This window comes from Chiloscyllium plagiosum, chromosome 10 (genome assembly GCF_004010195.1).
Source record: "Chiloscyllium plagiosum isolate BGI_BamShark_2017 chromosome 10, ASM401019v2, whole genome shotgun sequence".
NCBI classification, from domain to species: Eukaryota; Metazoa; Chordata; class Chondrichthyes; order Orectolobiformes; family Hemiscylliidae; genus Chiloscyllium; species Chiloscyllium plagiosum.
Window position 1 is genome coordinate 24,060,838 of NC_057719.1, and position 14,115 is coordinate 24,074,952.

At 37.2% G+C, this 14,115-nt stretch overlaps 1 protein-coding gene across 4 annotated transcripts in view; it reads right to left on the reverse strand.

Moving 5' to 3' along the window:
• Positions 1-14,115, reverse strand: part of ppp4r4 (protein phosphatase 4, regulatory subunit 4) — a 185,590-nt gene that overhangs the window by 27,520 nt on the left and 143,955 nt on the right. For all 4 annotated transcript variants that reach the window (XM_043697172.1, XM_043697171.1, XM_043697170.1 and 1 more), the window contains 2 exons: positions 10,093-10,240; positions 4,241-4,385 (listed from right to left, as the gene is read on the reverse strand). In XM_043697172.1, coding sequence (XP_043553107.1) covers positions 4,241-4,385; positions 10,093-10,240 — 293 coding nt within the window. The remainder of the gene's footprint in view (positions 1-4,240; positions 4,386-10,092; positions 10,241-14,115) is intronic.

The window sequence follows — 14,115 nt, forward strand, 5'->3', positions numbered from 1 at the left end:
GAATAGCTTGTCGATTTAAAGGATCAAACTATGGATGTTAGAATCCTGAGTAATAATTGTAATCTGGACATTATTTCTTTGCAGGCACCACTTGATCTCATCCATTATATGATATGAGCATGTTGCACGCTAGCAAGCTGCATATATTAATAACCATGACATTTATTCCACACATTATCCATCCATAACTTTACTCATCATCAACATACACAAAAAAAAGTGCAGGGAATTTGATGTTTAGCATGGTTGTATGTTTGAAAGTCATCACCGGTTTCATTTTGTTCAGGTGGTCATGCAGACCAGTATCACTATCAATGTAGTCTTCTCATTTCTTGTAATTTTCACTCAAACTGTTTCAAATCTTGACTTTTTGATTATGATTTATTATTGTCAAATGTACTGAGATACAGTAAAAAGTAATTTTTGCATGTTACACAGGCAAATCATATTTTACATAAGTACATCAGAGTAATAGAACAGAATGCAGAACACAGTGTTATAGGTAGAGAAGGTGCCGAAAGATCAACATAAGAGGGGTCCATTCAAAATTCTGATAACAGTGGGGAAGAAGCTGCTCTTGAATCTGTTGATAAGTGTTTTCAAAGTTTTGTATCTTCTGCCTGATGGAAGAGAGTATAACTCAGTGGGAGGTGTCCTTGATTATGTTGGCTGCTTTGACCAGGCAGCGAGAAATACAGACAGTCAATGGATGGAAGGCTAGTTTGCGTGACGGACAGGGCTGCATTCACAGCTCAGTAATTTCTTATGGACTTGGGCTGAGCAGTCATACAGTCATAGAATCATACAGCTCAGAAACAAATCCTTCAGCCCAACTCATCTGCGCCAACGGACATCTCAATATGACTAGTCCCATTTGCCAGCACTTCACCAATATGCCTTGCTATTCATGTACTCATTCAGATGCCTTTTAAATGTTATAATTGTACCCATCTCCAACACTTCCTCTGGCAATTCATTCCACACACACATCAATCTCTGCATGAAAAAGTTACCTATCAGGTCCTTTTAAAAGTTTTCCCTTCTCACCTTAAACCTACGCCCTCTAGCTTTGGATTCCCCCACCCTAGGAAAAAGACCCTATCCATGTCTGTCATGAATTTATAAACCTCTATAAGGTCATCCCTCAGCCAGGAAAAAAAGCCCCAGCCTAATCAGCCTCTCCCTGTAACTCAAACCCTCCAGTCCAAGCAACATCCTTGTAAACCTTTTCTACACCCTCTCAAGTTTAATATCCTTCCTATAGAAGGCAACCATAATTGTTTGCAATATTCTAAAAGTGGCTTCACCAATGTCCTGTATAACTGTAACATGTCATCCTAACTTCTATACTCAATGTTCTGACCAATGAAGGCAATTGTGCCAAATAACTTCTTCACCACCTTGTCTACTTGCAACTCCACTTTCTAGGAACTGGGCTCCTGCATCCCAAGGTATTTTTGTTTGCCAACACTCCTCAGGACCCTATCATTAATTGTATAAGTCCTATCCTGGTTTGCCCTACCAAATGCAACCTCTCACATTTATCTAAACTGAACTCCATCATTCCATCTTAGCAATTTTGGTCTTCTGTCACAACATTGAGCTGTTTTGTCTCATAAAATGCCAACACCAACTAGCTGGTTGAAATCTTAATTGGTCTGAGGGCTTCATATGGGTCACATATTAGTTCATATCGATATCTTTTTAAAAGCAATGTGAACTTCCAAATAATGATTGCAAGGATAGTACTCCAAAATTTTGTGGTTCAAGATGTTTACTATAATGACATGAATAAAGGCCTAAGTAATTAAACACTATTATTGTTGGCAATTTACACTTTAAATTACAGAAAGTATTACCTGTTTTGTTTTAAACACAATTGCAAAAACACTCGACTAGTACATGTAATACTGTCTTTTAAGTGAATATTGAAACTTCTGCTCTTCTTGTTTTTATCTAAGTGATAATATCTAGCTTGAGAACTGTGCTTTGTAGTGAGAGTGTTACTGGAGATCTTCCTTCTGGCATGAGCTAGTTAAATCTTGCAACTTCATTTTAACTCTTTTGAATTTGTGTTTTTTTTAAATGCAAGCTTGAGCTTCCACACACATTCTGGTAGGTTGAACCACAGAGCCTTGAGACTTGTAGATGCTCTCCCTCTAGGTGTCTGGCAAACTAAACTGTTTCTGATAATCATTGATGTTTTAGGAAAACCTTATAAACTTCGTAATTGTACCACATTTAAATGATTGTAGGATGATGATGATTCTGACGATTTTGAAGACCCATTCTAATGCATGTTTCTCAATATCAGGCCACAGGCTGGTCCCTGTTCTGATGTGCATTTGGTCTCAGACATTGACTACTATTTCCTCCTATTCTAACATCAGTTCTTCATCGAATTCCTTTGCTACAGTATGGTTATTTGACAAGCTAGTAAATGTTATGACTTCTAGTTTGAAAACAGCGTCATACTTCAATACTTTTAGTGAAGGAGCCATTTCTGTTTCTCACTCACTACTACCATATTAAGTTTGCTCTTTTAATAAAAGCAAAATACTGCTGTTGCTGGAAATTTGAAACAAACACAGAAGAAGCTGGAGAAACTCAAATGGTCTGGTACCAATTGTGAAGAGTTAACATTGAGTCCAACATGATTCTTCTTCAGAAAGTTCCTTTGCAACAAAGCCTGTATCATCTGCTTGATCCCATGTGCAACTTACAGCATAAATCAAGTGAAATATGATTTGATATGAAAACTTTAGGTAGACTATAAATGTGAGTATAGCATTTTGCAGTTGAAAATAAATAGTCAACCAGAATTTAATTCTGAAGTATATGCAAAAGTATGATATTGATAAAATGGAACTATCTCATAGGTGGGGCCGACCTAAACACAGCAATCTACAGTAAAGTGCATTCTAAACTTAGAAGCTAACAATTTCCAGAAAAAAAATATAAATTTTCAAAAAGATCTTTTTTACTTAATTTTAGGATAAATTGTTTCTATTATATACTGGTGTGAACAGATTGCAACAGGAAAATAGTTTTGTGACCACAAACATATGGTATAATAGGCAAAATTCTGCTGAGACAGGGTATTTCATGGTGTGTTCATCATTCTGACTTGTTCCAGCATATGTAGGTTTTAAACATCTTGCCAACAAAGCTGCTGGATGTATATGCTGCCAATTGTGTAATGGATGGAACAAGGCATTTCAGACACAAATGTTTGTGAATCTCCTTAACCAACATGATTACAAGGTTAAGGATAGTGAAGTAAACAAAGAAAGCATTGAGTTGGTTGGTGAACTAAAATAGCTGAATTCTATGTTAAATCAGGAATAGAAGGGCCAAGTGAGAAAAAAAAAAGACTGGATTACGGGAGAAAGGTTAAAAAAGAAAAGCCAAAGGAAAAGAAAGATTAAAGAAATGATAAATTTGATAATTTTAACATTTCTTAAAACAATTCACAACCTGAGGAATGAGGTGTTACATTGTCAATCTTCAGTTTTTGGGCAAGAGTAATGGATGGTCATTATCAAAAACGATTACGTTAAAAGGTTACTTACAGTGATGATTTCAAAACTTGTTTATTTCTGGTGAATTTAATTGAATACTAGTCTGTTAGCTCAGTTGGCTGGACAGTTGGCTTGTGATGCAGAGTGATACCACCAGCATGGGTTCAATTCCCACACCGGTTGGGTTACCATGAAGGATTCTGCTTCCCAACCTCTCCCCTCACCTAAAGCATGGTGACTCTCAGGTTAAACTACAATCAGTCCACTGCCTTGAATGAGGGAGCAGCCCTATGGTCTTGTGAGACTATGGTGGCTTTACCTTTAATCGATAATTAATGTGCAAACGCTAGAACTTCATGAAAACCAAGGCCAAAGTTCGTGGCGAATCTTGTAGCTATTCATAATTCATAGGACACCTCTACCTCTACACAAGTTGCCGGCCAACTTTTGTATTAATAACAGAATGCTTAGATTCTATCATTTTTTACAGCAAAATATGCCCACTAATAGCTAATTCCAATATCTTATATATTTTTTAAATATTAAAGAATTTAGAAGCGAGTTTTGAAATATATTGGACATCTAAAATCAGATTCACTTTTCTTTCAAATGATCCATTGATTTAGTCAAATAGAGAAAGTTACCTAATCTCAATAGTAAAGCTTTAACACTGACTGCAGAATTATCAATTACAAAAATGATATAAGAAATAAACATACAATTCTCACTATTGCTGTGACATCTTTGTCCTTTTCCTGACAAAGTAATTTCCTAACACAAAGCTCTAGCTGTTGAAGCAGGTGTTTGTCGGCAGGCAGTTTCAATGCAGACTTCAATTTTGGCAGCATGTAACAGAATTTAATCCTGAAAAAGTAAAAATAAAACAATAAATTGAGAGTTACAGTACAATATTATCGTGAGTTCTTGTCTTAAAAAAATGAATTTTCAAAACACTGAAATCTATTAAAATGCTAGCTCCACAATACAAATAACTCCTACTTTTTTTCTATTTATCAGTTAAGCCATCAAATGGACATTTTCTTAAGAGATATGGTCAAGGTATGTTGAGATCTACCATCATACATTTTTCAAAATATAGTTGTGCATTTGGTTTAGGGAAGGGGTTGAGGATGATGAAGGCGATCGGATAGAATAGAATGGGCACAGGAAGTTGAAATGATTACACAGACTTTGCTGCTGATTTAGATTAGGGTTAATGCATAAGAACATCAGTGGGAGGGCATCTGCACTAAGCTGCTAAAACAGATAATTCATGATTCTTTTTAAATACTCAAACCTGTGATATGTAATTAATGGTGTGCAATTTATCATCATTAGATGTCAAACCAGAAATTGGAGTTGGGGAATTTATTCAGGATCTACAACTGTATTTACACGGAGTGGATGATGCATTCTAATGAGTCTGTCCAGGCACCCACATTCACAGCTGCATCAGCCACAAACCTAGAATTAGCGCAGCACTTCATTTTTTAAGTTGGCTGCCTGTAAGACACATATTCAAGTCCATTACCATACTTAATCCACGGCTCACTAAACTGTCAAAAATGGTACCAAATTGAATTGTTATTCATCTGAAATGGAGCAGATATTCTGTCTCAATCAGGAGATTTGTATTTGCAGAAGCCAGGGAAGCCTTGAGGAACCCCAATCTGTGCTGCAGATTAATGTGTAAAGGCCATAAAATTTGCCAGTCAATTCCCAAGCTTAAAGCACATAATTATGCAAAGATGGATAGTGGATCATAAGATTGGACAGAACATAAAGAACTGCAAAGAATGGCTAAAAGATAAGAGTGCAAGGGAAGTAAGTTAGCGATATAAAATAGATATTCATTGTTTTAATAAATATTTCAAAGGAAAAGTTAACACAGTCAGCTTTGGCTCTATAGAAAGTGAGTTTGGAGAATTAATAATGGAAAATAAAGATATGGTAGATGCAATGAACAAATATTTTGCACTGGTCTTCAATATAGAGGATTTAGTAACACCCCAGAAATAGCTGTAAAACATCAGGAAATGGATGGGAATGAGGAATGCAAGAAAATTACAATCACAAGGGAAGTAGGTAGTTGAAACTGCAGGTTCAGAAGTCTATTAGGACCAGAGGACTTCATTTTGGGACCTTAAAAGACATTGCTAGTGAATCAGTTGATGCATTGGTTTTTATTTTCAAAAGTTCTTTCGATTCAAAGAAGGTTCCATTACATTTGAAAATAACACATTTAATTCCTTTACTCAAAAATGGAGACAGAAGTCAGGAAACTACAGGTTTGTTAGGTTACCACTTGTCATCAAGGAGATTTCAGAAACTGCTTCTCGTAATTTTATCACAGGGCACTTAGAGAAATCTAAGGTAATCAGGCAAAGTCAAATAGTTTTGAAAAAGGGAAATCATGTTTACTGAAGTTTGTTGAAGTAAGATGTACACTGAATAAAGTGAAACCAGAAGGTGTACCATCCTCAGATTTCCATAAAGATCTGGCAAGATGAAACATTAAAGGTTTTTGAAGAAAGGAAAAGCTCACGATATAAGGATTAACATGTTGGTTTGAAAAGATTAGCTACCAGGAAACAGAGTGGACATAAATGGGCAATTTTCAGGGTGGAAAGATCTTATGAATGGTGTGCCATAATATCTGTGCTTGGACCAAATTTTTATAGCTGGAAATGTGTTGCTGGAAAAGCGCAGCAGGTCAGGCAGCATCCAGGGAACAGGAGAATCGACGTTTCGGGCATAAGCCTGTTCCCTGGATGCTGCCTGACCTGCTGCGCTTTTCCAGCAACACATTTCCAGCTCTGATCTCCAGCATCTGCAGACCTCACTTTCTCCTCCTAAATTTTTATAATTTGTATTACTTGTGAAAGGTCCAAAGATATGGTTACCAAATTTGCTAATGATACAAAAACAGGTAGGAAAATAAGCTATGAAGAGGAAATAACAAAGCTATAAAGTTATAAAGATAGTTAAGTGAACGAGCAGATGGATTCTAAGCTAGTAAAGTGCGGAATTGACAATTTTTGCAAGGAAGAATAAAAGGAAGCAAATTGGCTAAGTGTTGAAAGGTACAGTGCTATGAGATGCAGAGGGATCTGGATGTCTGAGAACCTGATTTACAAAAGGTTGATATGCAGGTACAGCAGGTAATTAAGAAAGGTAATAGAAAGCTATTACTTATTGTGAGTGGAAGTAAATACAAAAGTCAACAATAATCTCTCAGTCCAACTCATGCAAGCCAATCAAGTTGCTGAAACTGAGCTATTCCTACTGAGCTGCATTTGGCCCATGTCCCTCTAAACTTTCCCATTCATATGCCTGTCCAAATGTCTTTTAAATGTTGTAACTAGCCATGCATCTATCACTTCTTCTGGAAGTTCATTCCACCTATGAACCAGCCTCTGTGTGAATCCCTTTAGTTTTGAAGTCCCCAACCCTAGAGAAAAGACCTTTGCTATTCACATTACGTATGCCCCATATGATTTTACAAACATCTGTAAGGTCATCCCTATGCTCTAGAGAAAAAAGTCCCAGCCAATCAAACCAGATCTGGACACAACACTCCAAAAGAGGCCTCAACAACATTCTGTACAACCTCAACATGATGATCCACCTCCTATACTCAATGTCTAATCAATGAAGGTAAGTGTGCTAAATGCCTGCTAACCACCCTCTCTATATGTGATGCAAACTTCAAAGAATTATTAACTTACCCCTAGATCTCTTGTTCTACAACATACCCAATTCCCTACTTTTAAATGTATAATTGCTGCTCTTGCTTGCTTTAGCAAAATGCTATAGCTAACATTTATCTAAATTAAACTCCATCTGCCATTACTCCACCCATTGAACAATATCACTTTGTAATCTTAGATAACTTTCTTCATTGCCCATTATATCACCAATTTTGACATCATCCGCAAATTTACTAACCTTGCCTTCTATATTTTGGTCTAAATATTTCAAATAAATGACAAACAAAAGTGGACCCAGCACCGATCCCTGTGGAACACTGCTGATAACAGGCCTCCAGTTGGAAAAACAAGCCTCCACCATCACTCTGTCTCCTGCCATTAAGCCAGTTTTGTATCCAATTGGCAAACTCACCCTGAATCCCATGTGATCTAACTTTATTAATTAAATCTATCATGTAGAGTCTTGTCAAAGGCTTTACTAAAGTCCAAATAAACTTGGGCAGCACAATGGCTCAGTGGTTAGCACTGCTGCCTCACCGCGCCAGGGACCCAGGTTCGATACCCACCTTAGGTGACTGCCTGTGTGGAGTTTGCACATTCTCCCTGTGTTTGCTCTGGGTGCTCCGGTTTCCTCCCACATTCCAAAGATGTGCAGTTCAGGTGAACTGGCCATGCTAAATTGCCCATAGTGTTAGGTGCATTGTTTAAGGGTAAATATAGGGTAGGGGATTGGATTCTCTTCGTAGGGTCGGTGTGGACGTGTTGGGCTGAAGGGCCTGTTTCCATACTGTAGGGAATCTAATCTAAACAACTTCTACCACTCTGCCCTCATTAATTTTCTTGGTTATTTCCTAAAAAAAACTCAATCAAGTTTTTGAGACATGATTTCCCTCACACAAAACCATGCTAACTATCCTTTATCATTCCTTACCTCTTCAAATGTATATAAATTCTATCTTTCAGAATCAATTTCAACAACTTACCGACCACTGAAATCTGACTCACAAGTCTATAGTTCTCAAGCTTCTCCTTACATCTTTTCTTGAACAAAGGCACAACATTAACCAGTCTCCAGTCATCTGGCACCTCACCTACAATTACAGACGATGCAAATATTTCTGCAAGATTAACAAACCCTCCAGTCCTGGTAACATCCTTGTAAACCTTTTTATAATTCCTCTCCAATTTAGCCATATCCTTCCTACAGCAGGGTGACCAGATCTGTAAACAGTACACCAAAAGTGGCCTCACCAACATCCTGTACAACCATAACATGATTTTCCAACTTTTACATCAGTGGTCTGAGCAATGAAGGTAAGCATGTCAAATGTCTTCTTTACCAATCTGTCTACCTGTGATACAACTTTCAATGAACTACATACCTGAACCCCTATGTCTCTTTGTTCTACAACACTTTTCAGGGCCCTACCCTGTGTAAAACCTACCCTTATTCATCATACCAAAATGCAAAACCTCATATTTTGCTAAATTAAACTCTATATGCTTCAGTTACAAAGGACATTAGTAAGATTCCATCTGAAGTGTATCAATCTCATACTGCAGGAAAGGATATAAATGTATTGAGAGTACCTTAGAGAAGGTTTAGAAAATTAATACCGGGAATAAAGGGTTGTCAAATGGAGCAAGTTTGGACAGCCAAGACTTGTACCTTCTACAGTTGAGAGAGTAAGTAAATTGATTGAAACTGAATATCCTGATGGGCCTTGATGCGGCGGATATCGAAAGGATGATTTCTCTTGTAGGTAAACTTAGAACTAGGCCCACTGTTTAAAAATTAGGGGTTGCTCATTTAAGATAGAGAGAAGGAGCTTTTTCCTTCCATGCAGAGAATGACTTTTTGGAATTCTCATCCTCAAAATGCAATGGAAGCACAGATTTGAATATTTTTCAGGTACTGGTAGACAGATTCTTAATAAATAAGGTGGTGAGTGATCATCAAAAGGAGGCAAGCATGTGGATTAATGACGTCACTGATTGGCACAGCAGGGTCAAGGAGCCAAGTGGTCTATTGCTGATCCTAATTCTTGCATGCTCATATATGTACTGGCAATCATCTCTAAAGAAATGAACACATTCTTAGAAAAACATTTCCACTTGGGTAAAGGAGAACCCAACTGTTTTCAATATTTAAAAGGTTTTCTTGGTTGTCAACTGCTTAGTCTTGTCAATTCCCACCATTCTCTCAGCTCACTTTACGTGGTCAGCTCCAGGAAACTCAAAGCATTGAGAGCTAAAGGTGAAATCTAGGGTTGAAAGTCAATCCAATTGCCTTTAACACAATCAAATGTCAGCCCATTGGTGTTTCTCTTGCACCAATGAACCTACTTAAATTATGTAAGGCATTCAGTGGGATCCTGCTGGCTACGTGATCACATCAGCAATTCTAGCTATGTAGCAGGCTGATTAAAACTCCCCTCAATGGTTCTGTAAGTCCTAAGCCTCACTGCCCAGCATCATTAAACATGTAGGCGGCTACCCCAAAATGTTTTGAACCAAGTACTAGTCATTACATCAAATTTGTTTTTGGCCGTTGCAATATTAACCTGAACGATGTGAAATTTTGTGCAACACTTTAACGACTCCAAAAGGTTGAAACAACATAAGTTTCACTTCTCACAATCTCAAAGACCAGTTATGAAAAATAAACTTCACAATGATGCAGAAGGGAATGTGGAGAAGATAGTTATTTCTGCCACTGAAAGAAATTCTGACAGTATCAGGTTGTATCACACATTGTAACATGTGCTTTTCACTTTTGCAGTTACAGAAAAAAACCCATTAAAACCTGATACCAAGCAACAAGCATACAACATGTAGTGTTATATTGATAATTTACTCACCTTACATTTGGAACAGGATCATTTGAAAGTTCAAGTACAGGCAGGAAAAAGTATTTACAGAAGAAAGCTTTTGAAAACAGATCCATGATGCATTCACAAGTGTCAAGAAACCTTAACCTGTTCCAACAACTTTTTCCTTGACCAAGCTCTGGAAAACAAAAGTATAACGCCTAATAATCAAATAAATGTTTTTTTCTTTTTAAGAAGTACAATATATTTTGTGGTTTCATTACAGTCTCTCCTTTTGTTAGAAAATATCCACATTACAAGTAAGCAATCATGTGTTAAATATGTGGGAAATTTGAAATGAAAATAGAAAATTGTGGAACAATACAGCAAGACAAGTAAAGAAAACAAAATACTAGTTTAAAAATGCTTCAGGGTTATTCACCCAAAATACCAATAACTTGTCTCTTCTCTTTATAGATGTTAACTCAGCTACTGCATATTTCCAAAACTAGAAGACATACTTCAGACTTACACGTGGCAAATTTTAGCAATGGTACATGATAGAATATAGGCAAAATAATGCCTGTCTGAATGAAATAAATCTTCGAATTAGCTGGTACACCGTAGGAACATCTGCACCATTCAAGCTTTTTTGGATGGGTATTAAATATAGCCCCAAAGTTTTATTCTCCAATTTTTCTGTGATAGATGCAGGTATGAATGTTTAATAATTTTTCAAAATATCAATTAAGGAAAATGTTCTGTCGAAGCCTTTACTAATAATTTTACTATGCCTCTTTCAATAATGATTAAAAATAACAAAGTCATAACACATTCTACAGCAAATTTTGTGAATTTATAATTAGAATAATTGCCTCTTAAGGTGTTAGTCTACCACAGGAGTAGAAAGTAAAATTTGTGCTGAAGGTTCATAAGAGACAAAAGAATGAGGGGGTGAATTTACTAGCATGTGATAAACATTGAACAGCAAAATGACTCTGTCAAAGTCCATCTCCAAAGAATAATGCATTTTTAAAATGCAGTCACTGCTACTATGTAGGATCCGTGGCCACCAATTTGTGCACAGTAAGTTTGCAGGAATGGCACTAAGATAATGACCATAAAATCTATTTTTGTAATACAGTTACACAGTCCTTTTTCCGAAATCCTCAGGGTCAGTTGTTTTTCGGGATTCATAATTTTATATTTTGGAATAATGGCATTTTCACGGTGAAATTTTAAAAATGACTGAACAGCAAACCCACGTGTGACTAGTACGAGCACTGAGACACAATTGATGCCTGCCAGTGCTGGGCCACGCTGCCACGTCGCATCTGAGTGACATGGGTCAAATAGGTGCGGAGTTGGGTCACCTGTTCGTACGCCAAACAATCTCGTTATGCAGAAAAAACCTTCATGAGAGAACTTTGGATTTTGGAGCTTTCCGGATTTCAGAATTTCGGATAAAAGATTGTGCGCCTGTATTATTTGACAAATACCTAATGGCCAGGAACTGGGGAAAAGTCCTATGCTCTGCTGCAAAGTAGTGGCATGGAATCTCTTGCGATTCTGAGAAGGAAAATGGGGCCACACAATGGTTCAGTGGTTAACACTGCTGCTTCACAGTGCCAGGCACCCCAGTTCAATTCCAGTCAATCCTGTGGAGTTTGCACATTCTCCCAGTGTCTTTGTAGGTTTCTTCCCACAGCTCAAAGATGCGCTGGCTAGTTGGATTGGCAATGTTAAATTTCCCTTAGTGTCCATCGATGTACATGCTAGGTTGATCAGCCATGGGAATGCAGGGTTACATGGATATGGTGAGGGGTTGGGTCTGGATGCTCTTCAGAGAGTCAGTGTGAACTTGATGGGCTGAATGGCCTGATTCCACAATGATGGAATTCTATCTCTGGAGCAAGCGTTTAGTTTCTCATTATAAAATGTCACATCTCGCAGTGCAGCAATGATGCCTCACTCCCTGAGCACAAGAGTGTCAGCCCTAATTTTAATGTTTGAGTACTGTATTGGGCCTTGAGTCCAGCAACTCAGAACTAGGAAGTAAAGCCAATAATGCAACTAATGACCCACAGCAAGAGTTAGGCTAAACAGAAGCATTAGGTTATCTGCTCAACCCTCAGTTTTAACTGATTGATGGGGAAAAATCTTCTGATGCCCATTTAACACTAATGCAAATAGCACTTCTGGCATAATAATAACAATATAAGAAGAGGTAGCATTTCCTCTCCACCCCTAATTTCCCAGAGGGCAATTTAAGAATCAACATTGGCTTTTTGGGTCTAAAATCACGTGTAGGCCAGACCAGGAAAGAATGGCAGTTTCCTTCCCTAAACGGCATTAGTGAACCAAATAGATTTTCCCAACAATCAACAATGGATTCATGGCTCTCTTTTGATTCTTAATTCCATATTTTTATTGAATTCAAATTGCACCATCTGCTGTGGCAGGATTTGAACTCAGGTCCCCAGGACGTCATCTGGGTATCTGGAGTAACAGTTTAGCAATAATACCACTATGCCATCACCTCTCTAAAGTCAAATATCAAACACCTAAGATGAGATGAATTCCTGCACCTACTTCACATAAAACAGAATTTTTCAGGTAAGGAGTTTCACATTAATTTGAGAGAGACATAAAGAGTCACTTGTATATTCAATAATAAATTAAAAGGTACACATTATAATCATGCACTAAATGTGCTCAAATGTATAGAGTAATGGATTAATCAGCTGCAGAATATACCTCTAATCTACAAAATAAATGTCATTTAGATATGCAAAAAACAAAAAGTGAAGTTAATAATTACATAGCAACAAAAGCAGTGAAGGCTAAATATAATAAATCAGTACTAAAACAGTATTGGGACTATCAGACGAAGAATGGACGCACAAAAATGCAGGTGTAATCAAAGCTTTGGAATACGTTTCTTTTAATCCTAACAATTGCTTCCTCCAATGTTTTCACAAAAGTAAGCTTGAGTGATAATCGTCAACTCACCCAAAATAGATATTCCACAAGTAAAATCACTGAATGAGATGGGAGCCCTGCATGCAGGCTGAGAGGGCACACAACAAAGAATGTGAAGGCATCCAAAAGATTATCACTATGAAAAAACTTCCAAAAAGCATTGTTGGTCAAATCCAAACCTGATCATTGTGAAGAGGTAAGATACTAGTGGAAGGGTAGGAAAGAATAATTACTCATTACGGAGTTTCACTGAAGTGGGAGACAGTGACAAGCATGAGGAAATGCCAATAGCTTGCTATTGGGATTAGTGAAAGTTCTCACTTGTACATATAATTTGGGCTCAGAAACTCAATACGAAGTGGTCAAGTTATCTGATGATACTAAACTAGTATCATCAGATACCAGCAATGAAATCAGTAAAATAGTTGAGAACTGAATGAATGAGTTGGACAAAGTAGGTACATGAGTAGATTAATAACTAACAAAATTTAATGGGGACAAGTTAAATATACTTCCCATTGGTGGATAAAGAATGCCATACACACTATCAGTGAATGGCATTTAAATAGCAAGGGATAAGCTAAGAGAGACCTAGCAATGTTAGTTGACTAGATGATAGATACTTTTATTCAATGTGAGACAATAAAAAGCCAACTAATTGATAGATAAATTCCAAACTGGAATGCAAGTCAGAGATTACAATTAAACTGTACAGTGTGCTGGACATGTACTATGTCTAAATGTGGTTTTTAAAAGACAAAAGAGACATTGAAAGTGTTGGTGGTCACGAAATTGACCTCCAATAGAAAAGGTCAGATTTGAGGAAAGCTGCAAGAAACTTATGCTTTACTTCCTACAATGCATTGCCGATGCTACTTATTACATAAAATTGTTTTTCACCATGTTGCTTTTTGTTCTTTTTCCAATCACCTAATCTAATTCTTGACCCAGGAATCAAAGGGAACTGTTTCTATCTACTCTGGTTAGGTACCCATTCCATGTTTTTTGAAGTTAAAAAATCACGCAACACCAGGTTATAGTCCAATAGATACATTTGGAAGTACAGGCTTTCGGAGCGCCGATCCTTCATCA